This window comes from Oncorhynchus keta, chromosome 17, assembly GCF_023373465.1.
Source record: "Oncorhynchus keta strain PuntledgeMale-10-30-2019 chromosome 17, Oket_V2, whole genome shotgun sequence".
Taxonomy (NCBI): Eukaryota; Metazoa; Chordata; class Actinopteri; order Salmoniformes; family Salmonidae; genus Oncorhynchus; species Oncorhynchus keta.
Window position 1 is genome coordinate 43,413,339 of NC_068437.1, and position 20,540 is coordinate 43,433,878.

Consider the following 20,540-nt stretch of genomic DNA (forward strand, 5'->3'; position numbering starts at 1 on the left):
AAAGCTTGTTTAAAAAATACTTGAATGTTTAGTACCTCTGAGAGTGTGTGTGTATAAGCAGTGAGTGTGCCCAGTATAAAAGCAGTGAGTGTGTATATGCAGTGAGTGTGTATTACCTTGTGCGAGGGCCATCACCTCCTTCATCTTCCTGTACTGTCTCAGGAGAACAGTGAGCTCCTCTATGTGACGGTCCTGACACAAATAGAGAGGACTTCAATAACATACCTTCACTTTGTACAACGTCAACAAATTACAATATGTTAATTCAATGGTGGGTCTCATCCTGAATGCTGATTGGTTAAAACCGCATTCCAGCCGGTGTCTATTCCACAAGTTACCACCGGCTAAATTTATGACGTTAAAATTCCTATTTACTCTGTTCCATCTGACTGCGCAATCCAGTGATTGTGTTAGCTGTGTTGTTGGCTAGTTCCTCTGAACAACAGTGTCCTGACGAGAGAGCACATTTTTATGCCACGCAAAATCGCGCCTCATTAACTCATTGTTATGGATGTATCCAAATAAATGTCACTAGAAAACAGCTTAAATGCAAATGCAGCTACTGTTGTTATTCTTTTTGATGTTTGACGTGACTGTAAGTTAGCTGTAGTTGGTTAGCTAGCAAGGGATAAGAACATTGCCAGGCAGTGTGGCACTGGAACATTTAGAACGAACAACTGGGTCGAGTCCATAGATATAGAATAAAAAGACTGAACGACTGGGTCGTGTCTCTGGCAACTGAACCAATAGAACGAACGACCAGCCGGCTTGGGTAGCAACCCTAGATTTGTGTTGGAACTATATCTTGTGGAAGGATGAAATAGTATGAATAAATTATTCAAAATAACAGTTTTAATGAAAATATGTAAATCATTATTTGAATATGTTGGTAACCTGTTTAAAAGTGATAATGCCCTCGAAGCCAGTGTTTGGAGGATATATTGGCACGGTTTGCTCACCCTCAACGAACATATCCTCCAAACACCGGCTTATCGGGCATTATCAGCTAAATAACACAATATACACACTATTCAGTTTTTAAAACATACTTTCTCATCATTTGCCGCTAACAACGACTCCATCCCCATTTTCAACCTTTGGAATTCTTGGTCTGAAAAATGAAAAAATATATATATTTTTGTGAATCACGAGAGTAATAATCGAAAAAAAAGAGCTGGTTTAAGGGCTTTTTTCTGGTCCCCGTCCACCCCTGAATCAAGTTGTAGTCATGAGCTCATGAGGCATTTCTAGTTATATTTTTCAATGGGTATGTCATTAAATGAAATGACAATTGGCCAGCTTTATCCTAAATCTTGCAGATTGCACCTTTAAATTCTGAAAGAGAACAGGGCTCATATGTTTGGCCTAGTGACCTTAGCTTCATAGGTGACAAAACGAGAGCTAAATGAACAGCCCTATGGGAAAGAGGAGTGACTGTTCTCATGAGTGTGAGGAATATGTGTCAGAGCTTCCCTCCCCTCCTCCCCTTTGTAGCTGCCAGGGCTGATGGAATGGGTGTGACAGACATGACAGTATGCCAGCGTGGATTAGACAGCAGAACAGAGAGGCAGTGACGGCAGAGCAGAATTGCACCAGGACCACAATTACACAAGCTTAGTCAGACTAGAGCCTTACATTGGTCTGTCAGCAGTCTCCTAAAGACCTCCACTACAGCAGGGGGCAGCATAGAGTAAATAAACAACAGTGGAGGGGGCAGAGCGAAGGCATTTGTTAGGTATTATTTGAACGAGGCACCATACCTGACATCACACATGCAGTTGACTAGCTTAATGTCAAATTCGATCTCGAAACAACAATAACTTGGGTTCAATTGGTATCATTAGTTCGTATTATCAAATGTCAATGTTCAAAGTTCCCCCCTGCTCTGACAGTAGAATAAGCATTAGTGGATGATATTTAGTTTGGAGGTGGACCCACTGTATTAATGACCCTATGCATTCAAGTGTCAGTCCCCTGGTGTTTGTTACTGATGATGTATGACGTGTGTTTGACAGGTAAGGTTACCCCTCTCTGGATTCTCATTGGTCATTGGGCCTCTGGAGACCAGCTGGCTCTGAAGGCCCTCGATCTCAGAGTCTTTGGAAGCCAGTATCTGCTGTACGTCTGCTATCTCCACCTGTAGAGAGAGGGTCACGGTCAATGGAGTGATCCAAGTCAATACTGCATGTCTACAACCACAGCCACCTGAGCCACGGCTTTGTTCACCACGTTACCATATAGAGGATGGAGACTGACACGTGCATCAAATCTGGGATCGAGACACTGATAAAAAGCTTCTATCTCCAGGTCATCAGACTGTTAAACAGTCAACACTGCTCTGAACTTTAGTCAGTGTTACTAGCCAGCTACCACTAGGTACTCTACCCTATGCTTTCGAAACTTCTGCCCTATGTACATAGAGTCATAGAACACTGGTCACTTTAATAAAAGGTTAAATATTATTTTACCCACTGGATAAGAGCGTCTGCTAAATGACTTAAATGTAAATGTAAATATGTATATACTGTATTCTAGTCATGGCTCATCCCATAACTATTGCTGTACAAACCTTTTCTATTCATATACTGTCCATACCGTCTATACACACCACTATGTGTATAGATGTTGCTTGTTCTGATATTCTTGAATTGTTTTTATTTTATTTTTAATACGTGTGTTTTGTTTATTATTGCTAGGTATTACTGCACTGTTGGAGCTAGAAACATAAGCATTTTGCTGCACCTGCGATAACAACATCTGTGTACACGACCAATAAACTTTGATTTGATAATGACATCAGTCTGTAAAGCTGAAGCGTTACAGTTTACGTGATAGAAATGTAAAGGTAACTTCTGATTGAGATTACATATGCAGTGTTTATCCTGAATAAAGTCTCCACTAAAGTGGGAACATTGCCTTTACATTTAAATCAAGCTGTAAAGCTGAACTTCTGCGATGCGGATGGAATAGAGCCCGTAGTCTCCTACAGATATACAGTGGGGCCTGAAATTATTGACACCCTTGAGAAAGATGAGCAATAATGACTGTATAAAATAAATCATTAAAATACTGAGTTATATTGTAGACACATTTTTGGGGGGAAATTACACTGAGTGTACAAACATTACAGTGTACAAACATGTACAAACATCTGCTCTTTCCATGACAAACTCAGCAAAAAAAGAAATGTCCCTTGTTCAGGTCCCTGTCTTTCAAAGATAAATCCTAAAAATCGAAATGACTTCACAGGTCTTTATTGTAAAGGGTTTGAACACTGTTCCCCATGCTCGTTCAATGACTCATAAACAATTAATGAACATGCACCTGTGGAACGGTCGTTAAAACACTAACAGCTTACACATGGTAGGCAATTGAGGTCACAGTTATGAAAACTTAGGACACTAAAAAGACCTTTCTACTGACTCTGGAAAAACACCTAAATAAAGATGCCAAGGGTCCCTGCTCATCTGTGTGAACGTGCCTTAGTAATGCTGCAATGAGGCATGAAGATGTGGCCAGGGAAATAAATGGCAATGTCCGTACTTTGAGACTCCTAAGACAGCGCTACAAGGAGACAGGACGTACAGCTGATCATCCTCGCAGTGGCAGACCACATGTAACAACACCTACAAAGGATCGGTACGTCCGAACATCACACCTGTGGGACAGGTACAGAATGGCAACAACAATTGCCAGAGTTACACCAGGAACGCACAATCCCTTCATCGGTGCTTAGACTGCCAGCAATAGGCCGAAAGAGGCTGGACTGAGGGCTTGTAGGCCTGTTGTAAGGCAGGTCCTCACCAGACATCACAGGCAACAATGTTGCCTATGGGCACAAACCCACAGTCGCTGGACTCAACAGGACTGGCAAAAAGTGCTCTTCAGTGACAAGTCGCAATTTTTGTCTCACCAGGTGTGATGGTCGGATTTGCGTTTATCGTCATGGTCTGGGGCGGTGTGTCACAGCATCATCGGACTGAGCTTGTTGTCATTGCAGGCAATCCCAACGCTGTGCATTACAGGGAAGACATCCTCCTCCCTCATGTGGTACCCTTCTTGCAGTCTCATCCTGACATGACCCTCCAGCATGACAATGCCACCAGCCATACTGCCCGTTCTGCATGTGATTTCCTGCAAGACAGGAATGTCAGTGTTCTGCCATGGCCAGCTATGAGCCCGGATCTCAATCCCATTGAGCACATCTGGGACCTGTTAGATCGGAGGGTGAGGGCTAGGGCCTTTCCCCCAGGAATTGTCCGGGAACTTGCAGGTGCCTTGGTGGAAGAGTGGGGTAACATCTCACAGCAAGAACTGGCAAACCCGGTGCAGTCCATGAGGATGAGATGCACTGCAGTACTTAATGCAGCTGGTGGCCTGTTACTTTTGATTTTGACCCCCCTTTGTTCACAGACACATTATTCCATTTCTGTTAGTCACATGTCTGTGGAACTTGTGCAGTTTATGTCTCCCTTGTTGAATCTTATGTTCATACAAATATTTACACATGTTAAGTTTGCTGAAAATAAACGCTGTTGACAGTGAGAGGACGTTTCTTTTTTAACTGAGTTTAGATTGACCAGGTGAAACCAGGTGAAAGCTATGATCCCTTATCTAAATCCGCACCGGTTTAAGTGAGTCAACGCTGCAGGTTTTCTGTATATATCAAGAATGGTCCACCATCCAAAAGATATCCAGCCAACTTGTCACAACTGTGGGAAGCATTGGAGTCAACATGGGCCAGCATTCCTGTGGAACTTTAACACCTTGTAGAGTCTATGCCCTGACAAATTGAGGCTGTTCTGAGGGCAAAAGAGGATGCAATTCAATATTAGGAAGGTGTTCTTAAATGTTTTGTACACTCATTGTATGTTATTTTATACTAATACAATCGCTCAGCGAAAGAGATTGCTAACTTCTTACCATTACCAATAACAGGGAGGTTAGCATGTATTGTGGGTATGATCTCTGACCCACTGTAACTTTGTAACTTTCTCACTCATCATTATTCACGATTCATTCAGGAGTATCCATAATCATGGTAGCATCAACATTAATGTAGAAGTGTTTAAAAACATTATATTCTTATTTACAATAAAAGGGCTTCTGAGTGGCGCAGAGGTCTAAGGCACGGCATCTCAATGCAAGAGGTATCACCACAGTCCCTCGTTCATATCCATGCTGTATCACATCTGGCTGTGATTGGGAGGCCCATAGGGCAGCACACAATTGACCTGGGTTTGCTGTGGTAGGCCACCATTTTATATAAGAATTTGTTCTCAACTGAGTTGCCTAGGTAAATCAATTTTAAAAAGTTACACAATTAGACATTATTTACCATTCATTTCTATTTGGCACAGAATCATCTGAAACAAACTCAAAATGAACTGAAATGCAATGGGACTTGCGAGTGCTGAAGCGTGTAGCATGTAAAAATCGTCTGTCCTCGGTTGCAACACTCACTACCGAGTTCCAAATTGCCTCTGGATGCAACATCAGCACAGGAACTGTTTATTGGGAGCTTCATGAAATGGGTTTCCATGGCCGAGCAGCCGCACACAAGCCTAAGATCACTATGCGCAATGCCAAGCGTTGGTTGGAGTGGTGTAAAGCTTGCCGATATTGGACTCAGTGGAAAAGCTTTCTCTGGAGTAATTAATCACTCTTCACCATCTGGCAACCCGACGGATGAATCTGGGTTTGGCGGATGCCAGGAAAACGCAACCTGCCCCAATGCATAGTGCCAACTGTAAAGTTTGGTGGAGGAGGAATAATGGTCTGGGGCTGCTTTTCATCATTTAGGCTAGGCCCCTTAGTTCCAGTTAACGCTATAGCAAAAATGACATTCTAGCCGAGTTTGTGCTTCCATTTTGTGGCAACAGTTTGGGGAAGGCCCTTTCCTGTTTCAGCATGACAATGCCCCCGTGCACAAAGCGAGGTACATACAGAAATGGTTTGTTGAGATCGGTGTGGAAGAACACAGAGCCCTGACCCTAACCCCATCGAAAACCTTTGGGATGAATTGGAATGCCGACTGCGAACCAGGCCTAATCGCCAAAACATCAGTTCCCGACCTCGCTAATGCTCTTGTGGCTGAATGGAATGTTTCAACATCTAGTGGAAAGCCTTCCCAGACGAGTGGCTGTTATAGCAGCAAAGGGGGGACAAACTCTACATCAATGCCCATGATTTTGGAATGAGACGTTCGACAAGCAATACTTTTGGTCATGTAGTGTAGCTCATAATTTGAATTATTTATTTTATACAGTCATTATTGCTCATCTTTATCAAGGCCGCCAATAATTTCAGACCCCACTGTAGTTCCAAGGTGACAGGGCAATGATGTCTTCCTCAATTAGGAAAATCATGAGAGGGGTGTGGTGCATAATTCCTGATTAGGTCCTTAGTGTCATAGGGAGGACAAACAAATACTGATCAATTCAGTATGAAGTCAATAAAAAACATTAAACACTAGGTAACTATCCACACAGACATGGGCAGCAATCCTTATCTAGTAACACAATGGGTTAAGGGTTGAGCAATGGGGCTTGGAATAAGGTGCAGTAGTAGACAGAAATGGAGAATGAGGCTGGATGAGAGCAGTACACGTCACCACTGCAGTACAAATCAGCGGTTGAAACTGAAATTATTTTAGTTCAATCATGTAGAACAGAACCATTTTTTGTTCCATTTTACTGTTTTGACCTGCAAAATAAAGTTTTGAACTTGTTCGAACCCCCCAAAAACAACAGATGTATATTGTTCCTTTCTAAACCTCTGAAATACATATATATATTTTTTTACATTAGCTCAACATTAAATGACTTCACCAATCAGTGCGGATGGGGCAGCTTGCTATGGCGTAGGAAAGCTATAGTTGTTTTAGCATAGGCAGCCCAGCTAGCACAGTGAATCTGGGCCGATTACGGATGAGAGTCGGGGCACTCGGATGACAGTCACACTCAGCCGTAGAGTCACATATGGCCCGAGTCTGGGCAGCCTTCTGCAGTATTAATAATGGCTAGAATGCGGGGATTAAGTTCGGGCCGATTCCGGTGTGAGTTATCTGTCCCTAATGTATTACTTGGGGCTCGGGCTGATTGGGCCGACTCTCTGGCAGATGATTACACGGGCTGCTTTATATAATTAACCTTTCATTATTTATTTATTTTTTCCATATTTTCCTCATTGTTTCTGTATTAGAAAATACAATTAACATTTAAGTTAAATTCTTTAAGAGTCCTGTGTAGTATTTTAGTATTTTGATACTGTGCAAGGCAATAAAAACTTTGTGGATGGAAACTCGCAAGTGGTGCAGTGGTTTAAGATACTGCATCACAGTGCATACTGAGTTTCTACAGATGCTGGTTTGAGACCCATGCCGGCCACGACCGGGAGACCTATGAGGCGACGCACAATTTGCCCAGTGTTGTCTGAGTTTTGAGAGGATTTGACCAGCCGGGATGTCCTTGTCCTATCGCGCTGTAGCGACCCCTGTGGCGGGCTGGGTGCATGCACGCTGACATGGTCACCAGGTGTATGGTGTTTCCTCTGACACAAGATGTTTTTTTTGTGAATGGGTATAATTTCTATGGATAAGATGTATAATAGTCATGTTTAAAATGACTAAATCCAGGTAATTTTGTATACATTTGTTTAAATTTGCATCGGGATTCTGGTAAGATGCCGGCAAATTCCGGTCGGCGATTCTGGGCAGTCATTAATTTTGATTCCGGGCCGAGTCTGACACCCGATTCCGGGCCAATTCAATCAGTTCTGGCCACTTCTGGTCCGATTCCTAATTGCGAGCTGGGAGCCAAATTTTGCGGGTGGAAGAGAGCGAGAGAGGGCTTGGCTTGCTGGGCATTGTTATGAAATACAATATCTGAATTAGACCCGCAGAATTATACCTACAGAGGAGTGGCTTCTATGGAGGAACTTTGAATGTCTTTGAACTTCTGAGGGCTGGCTTAAAGTTGGACCAGAGCTAGCTAACAAGCTTGTGTGTGCAGAGCGGCACCAGAATTAAAAACACGTCTTACCTTTTTGTAGTTCATAAATCGAATGTGAAATATGATAACTATAGTATCCATAACTAGCATTGAAAAATGGAATCCATTCTTCTCAAATTAAAAATCTCTCCCTAATTTATGAATCACGCTTAATGTCAGTAGACTACAGTAGCCTAAGCTTCGGGAAGGGGAGGGGCAGATTGCCTACACATGCACACACACTGGCAAAGATTTTCAGACACTGGAATACATTTCTGAGTGACAGAGTGAGTGCTTTGCATAGGCGCCTTGAGTTTGTGAGACTGAAGAAAATGCACGGAACGTAAATAACGTTATTATCCAGTTCCCATGTTTTTAAAACACTTCTGGAACAGTATAGATCACTTTTGTTCCCGGTTCGGATTCTGTTCCTAAAAAAAGTTTGTTCGGTTCTGTACCCTGAACCGGTTCCAACCCCTGGTACAAACCCAATAGACCACATGCACATTAAAAAGGGAACCTCACTAATCCAATAATAAAATATGGGTAAGCATGGAGGTCAGTATGGTGATTGTTTGCCTGCCTGCCTGCCTAGGACCTTTCTGGCTTAACTGCCTGAAGCCTGTGGATGGTAGTCAATGACCACAGAGACTCCTATTGAGGGTCATGCACTTGGTCAGTGAACTCAATGGTTGGAAGTCTCAGAGTCGATCATCTACCATTCACACCCACACAAACAAACACTTGTGAGCCGTCTCCTCTGGATGAGCACAGCGTATAGATAGATCTTCTAAACATGGCAGTCTGTCTGCAGCCTGAGACATGTACGTATCGCCCCCCTCAACCCCCTTCACCTCACTTCTGCAGAACCCGTACATTGAATAACAGATAGCAATTGGAGCATGCTATGTTCTGTATTATTAGTTCTTGGTCGGAGAGAACGGGGGAGTAAGAGTGAGCTGTCAGATCGAGTCAATGTTAAAAGCATTGTTCGTTGGTCTCGCTCTTCCCTATTTGTTTGTTTTTATATATATTTTTCTCATTCTCCCCATAGATATAGAAAACAAATGTATATATATATATATATATTACACTGCTCAAAAAAATAAAGGGAACACTAAAATAACACATCCTAGATCTGAATGAATGAAATATTCTTATTATTATATTCTTATGCATTGTCTTGCATTAGGAGGAACCCAGGGCCAACCGCACCAGCATATGGTCTCACAAGGCACAAGGGGTCTGAGGATCTCATTTCGGTACCTAATGGCAGTCAGGCTACCTCTGGCGAGCACATGGAGGGCTGTGTGGCCCCCCAAAGAAATGCCACCCCACACCATGACTGACCCACCGCCAAACCGGTCATGCTGGAGGATGTTGCAGGCAGCAGAACGTTCTCCACGGCGTCTCCAGACTCTGTCACGTCTGTCACGTGCTCAGTGTGAACCTGCTTTCATCTGTGAAGAGCACAGGGCGCCAGTGGCAAATTTGCCAATCTTGGTGTTCTCTGGCAAATGCCAAACGTTCTGCATGGGGTTGGGCTGTAAGCACAACCCCCACCCTCATACCACCCTCATGGAGTCTGTTTCTGACCGTTTGAGCAGACACATGCACATTTGTGGCCTGCTGGAGGACATTTTGCAGGGCTCTGGCAGTGCTCCTCCTGCTCCTCCTTGCACAAAAGCGGAGGTAGCGGTCCTGCTGCTGGGTTGTTGCCCTCCTACGGCCTCCTCCACGTCTCCTGATGTACTGGCCTATCTCCTGGTAGCGCCTCCATGCTCTGGACACTACGCTGACAGACACAGCAAACCTTCTTGCCACAGCTTGCATTGATGTTCCATCCTGGATGAGCTGCACTACCTGAGCCACTTGTGTGGGTTGTAGAGTCCGTCTCATGCTACCACTAGAGTGAAAGCACTGCCAGCATTCAAAAGTGACCAAAACATCAGCCAGGAAGCATAGGAACTGAGAAGTGGTCACCACCTGCAGAACCACTCCTTTATTGGGGGTGTCTTGCTAATTGCCTATAATTTCCACCTGTTGTCTATTCCATTTGCACAACAGCATGTGAAAATTATTTTCAATCAGTGTTGCTTCCTAAGTGGTCAGTTTGATTTGACAGAAGTGTGATTGACTTGGAGTTACATTGTGTTGTTTAAGTGTTCCCTTTATTTTTTTGAGCAGTATATATATATAAATCAAAGTTGTGTGTATATATATATATATATATATATATATATATATATATATATATATATATATATATATGCTAGGGAAAATAAAACTCAATTCTAAAATGTGCAGTTTTGTCACACAACACAATGCCACAGATTTCTCAAGTTAAGGGAGTGTGCAATTGGCAAGCTGACTGCAGGAATATCCACCAGGGCTGTTGCCAGAGAATTGAATGTTATTTTCTCTACCATGGGCCATCAGAATTTGGCAGCACGTCAAACTGGTCTCACAACTGCAGACCACGTGTAACCACGCCATCCCAGGACCTCCACATCCGGCTTCTTCACCACATCGTCTGAGAACAGCCACCCAGACAGTTGATGAAACTGAGGAGTATTTCTGTCTGTAATAAAGCCCTTTGTGGGGAAAAACTCCTTCTGATAAGCTGGGCTTGCCTACCCAGTGGGTGGGCCTGGCTCTCCAGTGGGTGGGCCTATGCACTCCCAGGCCCACACATGGCTGGGCCCCAGCCCAGCCATGTGAAATCCATAGATTAGGCCCTGATTAATTAATTTAAATTGACTGATAATTGAACTGTAACTCATAAAATCGTTGCAATTGTTGCATGTTGTGTTTATATTTTTGGTCAGTATAATTCCCCATTATTTAACTAAAAATAGAAATGGGTATGGAATCCATATGAGGAACATTGTCAGAGGAATGCCAGTGTTCCTCATATGGATTCCGCACAGTGTCTAGTCATACAGATGACAATACACCAAGTGTACTCTACTCACAGGATCTCAGTAGAACCACCTGAACCTGTGAGGGATTGGGTGAATGAGATTCCACAACCATGGTGTTAACAAGAGGAGGGGAGGATGAGGAGGAGGAAGAGGGACAAGTGCAGAGTGAGGTGGAGGCAGAGAACATCAGGAGCAGAGGGGGAAGGATACGGAGTAGTCAGCATGAAAGAGGGATTAGGGTGAGGAAGAAGAGGCACCTGAGCGGTCCGCCATCGCTCCTCCCAGTGCTGCTTCTCCACCTGAGTGTGCTCTACAGTGACCTTCAGGCTAGAGAGCTTGGTCATGAGCGACTGGTAACACACATGGAGAGAGTAAGAGATAGAGAGCTAGAGGGAGAGAAAGCCAGAATGGGTGGAAAGTAAACTGGAAGATAGGAACAAAGTTTACCTCCAAAATTGGAGTTGCCAAGGGCAAAAAAGTGAAATTGAGGCAATTATGTTTTCAAATGAAATAGGAATATCAATTTGCTAGAAAACCAACTAAAGTGGGTGTCACCTTAAAGTGTCATGTGAATAAACATTTCTTTAAATATTTTTTTTTACCTTCGTGGCTTTTAGTTTTCTCTCATACTGCAATTTCTCCCCCTCCAGCACTTCCACTTTACTCTTGAGGAGCCTGAGTTCTTGCAGTAAGCCCTGTGAATAACACAGAACATGTTGTAACATTTTAATTGAAAATAACTGTTTCCCTTTGATGCAAAATCTCCATGCTCTTCACTGTGCCTTCCGCACAAAATCACCAGACCTTAAACCATGCTCTTCACTGTGCCTTCCGGAACAAAATCACCAGACCTTAAACACCATGCTCTTCACTGTGCCTTTCGCACAAAATCACCAGACCTTAAACACCATGCTCTTCACTGTGCCTTCCGCACAAAATCACCAGACCTTAAACACCATGCTCTTCACTGTGCCTTCCGCACAAAATCACCAGACCTTAAACACCATGCTCTTCACTGTGCCTTCCGCACAAAATCTCCAGACCTTAAACACCATGCTCTTCACTGTGCCTTCCGCACAAAATCACCAGACCTTAAACACCATGCTCTTCACTGTGCCTTCCGGAACAAAATCACCAGACCTTAAACACCATGCTCTTCACTGTGCCTTCCGCACAAAATCTCCAGACCTTAAACACCATGCTCTTCACTGTGCCTTCCGGAACAAAATCACCAGACCTTAAACACCATGCTCTTCACTGTGCCTTCCGCACAAAATCACCAGACCTTAAACACCATGCTCTTCACTGTGCCTTCCGCACAAAATCTCCAGACCTTAAACACCATGCTCTTCACTGTGCCTTCCGCACAAAATCACCAGACCTTAAACACCATGCTCTTCACTGTGCCTTCCGCACAAAATCACCAGACCTTAAACACCATGCTCTTCACTGTGCCTTCCGCAGAAAATCACCAGACCTTAAACACCATGCTCTTCACTGTGCCTTCCGCACAAAATCACCAACGTATCCACTCAAAACCAGTGTTGGATACAAACATTGTTCTCTCAGTTTATAAATGAACATGTTACACCAAAAAGTAGAAGGGAATTTTTCAAATGTTGACCCACGTAATTTGATCCCTTAAAAGCCAGAACACTGTGCAGTTAATACATATAAAGCTCCACATCCCAGGAAAGGCAGCAGATGACCAGTCAGTCAGCCCCTATTCCCGTCAAACTCAACTCCAGACCTCGAAGCCAGTTGCACTGCTTTTTTTTATTGTTCCCCTCTAATCAGGAACTGATTTAGACCTGGGACACCAGGTGGGCGCAATTAGTTATTAGATAGAACAGAAAACCAGCAGGCTCTGGACCTCGTAGGGTAAGAGTTGAATACCCCTGCCCTATACTGTACTCAGAAGTGATGGCTCAGGCTCCTCAAAAGGAACAATGTGTATGGACATTACCAGTCAGTTAGCCAGTCTGGTTGCCAGTTTGTTTCAGCACCCATTAGGTCCCTTCGAAAAAGTTATGTCAAGGCTGAATATTGAAACAAACTGGCACAAGGATATAATGTTTCTTGGACAATTTCATCAAATCATAAAAAACTTGAACATTGAAAAAGGGACTAAAGTAGATAGATTTGAATTCATCTCACGTTTAGAGATGTAGGGTAGGAGCATAAGCCATCAACCAAGCCCAGTATTTGGACACAGTGACCAGTAAACCTTGATTGCATTAATAAGGTGAACCACAGTCATGCAAACACACCACACCACTTACAATGAGTTTGAGACAACACTCAGATATTTTTATATATGTATATATATATATTTACAAAATAAACATGGGGGATTGGAAATGATGCAGACAAGTACATTGATGGAAGCCACAATCTATCTGCAATATTAAAGCTGATCTACACCCCCAAAAAAAACACCCGGATATGGAGGAAAACAGTACACTAAAAACCACAGGATTCACACACATTGTAGTAGTAGAGATAGAGACTTCGGTCACTGTAAAGAGAAGCGTTAAGTACTAGACCCAGTAGAGGAATCTAGAGGGGTAGGGAGGACGGTAGTTAAGAGAGAGGGTGGGTAGCGTGTCCATGGGTACTGCCTACATTCTGTCCTCCACAGCGACAGCAAAACTCCTCCATGTCAGAGCCACCCAAGCCCACGTCAGGGCTCTGGTCGTGGGCCTCGCGGGCACCACTCTCCCCCTGGGCCTCCATGGCCCGTTTCTCCATGATACGGTTGTGGATCTCTTCCTGAAACCTACACATCTGCTCCTGGAGCTCGCTTATCAGATTTACCACACACTGAGAGAGGGAGAAGAAAATACAAAACAGAAAAAGGAAAAATAATAATAATAAAAAGGTTCCAAATGATATGCACTGCTGTGGGTATTATGTTTTTATATTCGTAAAACAATTACATTAAAATAAGAGGTACAGTATATACAGTACCAGTCAAAAGTTGACACTTTTTTTCTTTATTTTTTACTATTTTCTACACCTTAGAATAATAGCGAAGACATCGAAACTATGAAATAACACATGTGGAATCATGTAGTAACCAAAAAAAGTGTTAAACAAATAAAATGTATTTTATATTTGAGATTCTTCAAAGTAGCCACCCTTTGCCTTGATGATAGCTTTGCACACTCTTGGCATTCTCTCAGCCAGCTTCATGAGATGACTTCATGAGTCACCTGGAATGCAATTAACAGGTGTGCCTTGTTAAAAGTACATTTGTGGAATTTCTTTCCATTTGAATGCGTTTTAGCCAATCAGTTGTGTTGTGACAAGGTAGGGGTGGTATACATAAAATAGCACTATTTGACAAATTTCCAAGTCCACATTATGGCAAGAACCGCTCAAATAAGCAAAGAGAAACGACAATCCATCATTACTTTAAGACATGAAGGTCAGTAAATACGGAAAATTTCAAAAACTTTGAAAGTTTCTTAAAGTGCAGTCTCAAAAACCATCAAGCACTATGATGAAACTTTCTCATGAGGACTGTCACAGGAAAGGAAGACCCAGAGTTACCTCTGCTGCAGAGGATAAGTTCATTAGAGTTAACTGCATCTCAGATTGTGGCCCAAATAAATGCTTCACAGAGTTCAAGTAACAGACACATCCCAACATCTGAGGATGTTCAGAGGAGACTGCATGAATCAGGCCTTCATGGTTGAATTGCTGCAAAGAAACCACTACTAAAGGACACCAATAATAATAAGAGACTTACTTGGGCCGAGAAAGACGAGCAATGGACATTAGACTGGTGGAAATCTGTCCTTTGGTCTGATGAATCCAAATTTGAGATTTTTGGTTCCAACCACAGTGTCTTTGTGAGACACAGACTAGGTGAATGGATGATCTCAGCATGTGTGGTTCCCACCGTGAAGCATGGAGGAGGAGGTGTGATGGTGTGGGGTTGCTTTTCTGGTGAGACTGTCTGTGATTCATTTAGAATTCAAGGCACACTTAACCAGCATGGCTACCACAGCATTCTGCAGTGATATGCCATCCCATCTGGTTTGCGCTTAGTGGGACTATCATTTGTTTTTCAAAAGGATAATTACCCAACACACCTCCAGGCTGTGTAAGGGCTATTTGACCAAGAAAGAGACCCAACTGAGATGGTTTGGGATGAGTTGGACTGCAGAGTGAAGGAAAAGCAGCCAACAAGTGCTCAGCATGTGGGAACTCCTTCAAGACTGTTGGAAAAGCATTACAGGTGAAGCTGGTTGAGAGAATGCCAAGAGTGTGCAAAGCTGTCATCACGGCAAAGGGTGGCTCTTTTGAAGAATCTAAAATCTAAAATATATTTGGATTTGTTTAACACTTTTTTGGTTACTCCATGAATCGATGTGTTATTTAATAGTTTTAGTAAAAATAAAGAAACATTTCTGAATTAGTAGGTGTATCCAAACTCTGACTGGTACTGTATATATACACATTGTATAAATGCATTATATATATACACTACACTACACTACACGACCAAAAGTATGTGGACACCTGCTCGTCGAACATTTCTTTCCAAAATGATGTGCATTAATATGGAGTTGATCCCCCTTTGCTGCTATTACAGCCTCCACTCTTCTGGAAAGGCTTTCCACTAGATGATGGTGCATTGCTGGGACTAGCTTCCATTCAGCCACAATATAATTAGTGAGGTCAGGCACTGATATTGGACGACTAGGCCTGGCTCTCAATCTGTGTTCCAATTCATCCCAAAGGTGTTCGATGGGGTTGAGGTCAGGGCTTTGCGCTGGCCAGTCAAATTCTTCCACATCAATCTCGACAAACCATTTTAATATGGACCTTGCTTTATGCAAGGGGGTATAGTCATGCCAATAAAGGAAATGGACTTCCCCAAACTGCTGTCACAAAGTTGGAGGCACAAAATCGTCTAGAATGTCATTGTATGCTGTGGCATTAAGATTTCCCTTCCCTGGAACTAAGGAGCCTAGCCCGAACCATGAAAAATAGCCCCAGACCATTATTCCTCCTCCACCAAACTTTACCGCTGGCACTCTTCCTTTGGGCAGTGTTCTCCTGGCATCCGCCAAACCCAGATTCATCCGTCGGACTGTCATATGGTGAAGCGTGAATCATCACACCAGAGAACGCATTTCCACAGCTCCAGAGTCCAAAGACGGCAAGCTTTACAGCACTCCAGGCAGCGCTTGGCATTGCGTATGGTGATCGTAGGCTTGTGTGTGGCTGCTCGTCCATTGAAACCAAAGCTCTCAACGAACAGCTATTGTGTTGACGTTGCTTCTAGAGGCCGTTTGTAGCTCGGTAGTGAGTGTTGCAACCGAGGACAGACGATTTTTACGTGCTACGCGCTTCAGCACTGGGTGGTCCCATTCTGTGAGCTTGTGTGGCCTACCACTTTGCGGCTGAGCCTTTGTTGCTCCTAGACGTTTCCAATTCACAATAACAGCACGTACAGTTGATCGGGGCAGCTCTACCAGGGCAGGAATTTGACGAACTGACTTGTTGGAAAGGTGATATCCTATGACGGTGCAATTTTGAAAGTCACTAAGCTCTGCCAAGCCAATGTTTGTGATGGAGATTACATGGCTGTGTATTTAAAAAAATTGTTTACGTAGATAGATAGCAGAAGAGGTTATTACTACGATGAGGTTAAAGGGACCTCTTGGAGCAGATCTGTACAGTTAAACTGTCAACGTGTCAAACATGGCACTGTACAGATCTGCTCCAAGACGTCCCTTTACCCTCATCGTAGTAATAACCACTTCTGCTATCTATCTACGTCTATTTATATATATAATACCAAAAGTATGTGGACACACTTTAAATGAGTGGATTCGGCTGCTTCAGCCACACCCGTTGCTGACGGGTGTATAAAATCAAACACACAGCCATGTAATTACTACGATGAGGGTAAAGGGACCTCTTGGAGCAGATCTGTACAGTTAAACTGTCACACTGCCAGACAGCGTAAACAATGTTCCTGAGCTACTTTGCAAGTTCTCAAAGTGCAAACGTAAAGACTGGCTTATCTGGTTGCTGGCTAGAAGATCCCTTTACTTCCCTGAGGAATTGGAAGGCTTCGAAGATTAAGGACAGCAAGTAGATTCCTAAACTAGATTAACATTTTGGCCAACTACAATTCAAATGAAGTGTATGTTTGATACCAACAAGTTAAACGGTAACAAACTTTGATTTTATGGTTTTGGAATCTTCCACTAGAGTAGAAAAAGTGGGCAAGTCCATTCCCTGTGAAGGGAGGGGGTTGGTTGGTGGTTTAATGTCCTAATCTTGGATACATTGACAGAAATGCCTGGCTTGTGGACAGAGGAAGTTTCATATGAAAGTCCCAGTTGATGTTACACTAATAGTACAGCTGATGATACACATTCCTCCTCTATGTATAGCTGTATGCTCTGAGCTTGGTAGTCGAGGGGAGTGGGATGTGTCCAAGTGAATTTCTGCCATTTCCCCATGGTGCATGAAGCCTAGCCTAGTGTTTGTGGATGAACCCAATGCAGAATGGTTTCAGGTTACCATGGCACCGCAACCGGCGTGGAGTCCCGCTCCGCCCGGATATCATGGATTTATGGGACGAGATCAGAGACACATGACTGTGTACATTATATTTATTATATATATTTTTATATGCCATTTAGCGGACGCTTTTATCCAAAGCGACTTACAGTCATGTGTGCATACATTCTACGTATGGGTGGTCCCGGGAATTGAACCCACTACCCTGGCGTTACAAGCGCCATGCTCTACCAACTGAGCTACAGAAGGACCACATGGTAAACCCACAAGCTTCCCCCTCTGTCAATACACTTGATATTCTGTCCCCAAGACAACTCTGCATAATGTCACTGTTACCAACAGTTACAGACATTTGCTCATATTATGTCAAGATTCTGAATCAGATAGCGATTTCATTTCACATCGATGTGCCCCTCACGTCCGAACAGCTGTGCAAATGTCTCCAGCATATTTTTGCGCTCAGCAGTTGATTGCTCACCAGAATGTCTGGAACACAGCCTGCACGTCTGCACACTGCCATTTCTCATCTGCCCCACTGTCTGTCAGCGGCTCTAGTTCAGGCCTCGCCGAGATTCTGTGTCTCTGGTCATTTCCAGCCCTGCTTATCAGACTCTAAATCACCTTTTGGGGCAGCCGGGGAGTTTGGGTTCCCTGGGCCTCAGCGGACATTCACAACACTAAATCATGTTCATTTAACACAAGGCCAGATCCTCTGGTGACAGACAGACTGGGGGATGTTACTGGGCTGAGGCTCTGGTGACAGACAGACTGGGGGATGTTACTGGGCTGAGGCTCTGGTGACAGACAGACTGGGGGATGTTACTGGGCTGAGGCTCTGGTGACAGAGAGACTGGGGGATGTTACTGGGCTGAGGCTCTGGTGACAGACAGACTGGGGGATGTTACTGGGCTGAGGCTCTGGTGACAGACAGACTGGGGGATGTTACTGGGCTGAGGCTCTGGTGACTGAGAGACTGGGGGATGTTACTGGGCTGAGGCTCTGGTGACAGACAGACTGGGGGATGTTACTGGGCTGAGGCTCTGGTGACAGACAGACTGGGGGATGTTACTGGGCTGAATCTCTGGTGACAGACAGACTGGGGGATGTTACTAGGCTGAGGCTCTGGTGACAGAGAGACTGGGGGATGTTACTGGGCTGAGGCTCTGGTGACAGAGACTGGGGGATGTTACTGGGCTGAGGCTCTGGTGACAGACAGACTGGGGGATGTTACTGGGCTGAGGCTCTGGTGACAGACAGACTGGGGGATGTTACTGGGCTGAGGCTCTGGTGACAGAGAGACTGGGGGATGTTACTGGGCTGAGGCTCTGGTGACAGACAGACTGGGGGATGTTACTGGGCTGAGGCTCTGGTGACAGAGAGACTGGGGGATGTTACTGGGCTGAGGCTCTGGTGACAGACAGACTGGGGGATGTTACTGGGCTGAGGCTCTGGTGACAGACAGACTGGGGGATGTTACTGGGCTGAGGCTCTGGTGACAGACAGACTGGGGGATGTTACTGGGCTGAGGCTTTGGTGACAGACAGACTGGGGGATGTTACTGGGCTGAGGCTCTGGTGACAGACAGATTGGGGGATGTTACTGGGCTGAGGCTCTGGTGACAGACAGACTGGGGGATGTTACTGGGCTGAAGCTCTGGTGACAGACAGACTGGGGGATGTTACTGGGCTGAGGCTCTGGTGACAGACAGACTGGGGGATGTTACTGGGCTGAGGCTCTGGTGACAGACAGACTGGGGGATGTTACTGGGCTGAGGCTCTGGTGACAGACAGACTGGGGGATGTTACTGGGCTGAGGCTCTGGTGACAGAGAGACTGGGGGATGTTACTGGGCTGAAGCTCTGGTGACAGACAGACTGGGGGATGTTACTGGGCTGAGGCTCTGGTGACAGAGACAGACAGAGACAGACAGAGACAGACAGACAGAGACAGACAGAGACAGACAGAGACAGACAGAGACAGACAGAGAGATGAAACACTGCCAACGTCACAGAAAAAGTCTGACTCTCCTCCTCTCCACCCCTATTTTTCAAGGTCTTACATTGGTATGCTACAGTGCCATTTGAGAGCAGCTGGGTGGAATACACTGAACAAAGCAGCACAAAAGGCTCATTGAGGAGAGGCGGAGTTGCTGTTGCTGGTGAACTGGACTGGGGTGTTTTGAGTAGTTGGTCAGGTTATTGGAGTTGAGCTGACTGCATGTGGTCGTGCCTAACCCTTCTCCAGAGGGATGACGCAACACATAGCATTAGGTGGAATCCAGCAAGCACATGAATGTGTCTTACTTTGCTCTGGATACAGTCAGAACAACTAATATGATGAACTAATATCAGCAATCAAACAGTTGTATAAGCTCTTATAATGGACATACGTCTTTCAGTTACAATTGTACTTGTAATATTATTGTAACTCTTCACAGTAACTGGAAGATTTATGTCCATTATTAGCCCAATACACTGGAGCAGAAATCCAGAGAGCTGGTGGTCTGGTCATGACAGTTCCTAATGAAGTTATAAAATGGTGACCAGTCAGTGGATGACCAGGGCTTTGACAGACCTACAGAGGAGGTGCTCCTGTGAGGGGAACCTTACAGCTTGTCTGGGGGGCCACCTGTCTGTCTGGGGGGCCACCTGTCTGTCTGGAGGGGCCACCTGTCTGTCTGGAGGGGCCACCTGTCTGGAGGGGCCACCTGTCTGTCTGGAGGGGCCACCTGTCTGTCTGGAGGGGCACCTGTCTGTCTGGAGGGGCACCTGTCTGTCTGGGGGGCCACCTGTCTGTCTGGAGGGGCACCTGTCTGTCTGGAGGGGCACCTGTCTGTCTGGGGGGCCACCTGTCTGTCTGGGGGGCCACCTGTCTGTCTGGGGGGAGTGTTTGATCTTCTTGGGGTGTTCCAGGCTCTGGAGATCCCCTGTTTCTCTTTACTATAAACCTATAGGTTTGGAGCGGTCATATAAATGCGTCAAAGTGAACCTACAGACCTACATGTTTATGCCATTTCAACTTAAATCTTTCATTCACTACTCCTGTAGTATTTTTCTCCAGCCATGTGACTCTTCTAA

At 44.6% G+C, this 20,540-nt stretch overlaps 1 protein-coding gene across 13 annotated transcripts in view; it reads right to left on the reverse strand.

Moving 5' to 3' along the window:
* ppfibp2b (PPFIA binding protein 2b) overlaps window positions 1-20,540 on the reverse strand; it is a 95,944-nt gene that overhangs the window by 19,016 nt on the left and 56,388 nt on the right. For 7 of the 13 annotated variants that reach the window (XM_052466116.1, XM_052466112.1, XM_052466113.1 and 4 more), the window contains 6 exons: window positions 13,541-13,738; window positions 11,518-11,610; window positions 2,026-2,137; window positions 1,636-1,668; window positions 1,050-1,111; window positions 117-192 (listed from right to left, as the gene is read on the reverse strand). In XM_052466116.1, the coding sequence (XP_052322076.1) occupies window positions 117-192; window positions 1,050-1,111; window positions 1,636-1,668; window positions 2,026-2,137; window positions 11,518-11,610; window positions 13,541-13,738 (574 nt within the window). The remainder of the gene's footprint in view (window positions 1-116; window positions 193-1,049; window positions 1,112-1,635; window positions 1,669-2,025; window positions 2,138-11,517; window positions 11,611-13,540; window positions 13,739-20,540) is intronic. The other 6 variants (XM_052466124.1, XM_052466115.1, XM_052466117.1 and 3 more) reach the window with 5 other exon arrangements.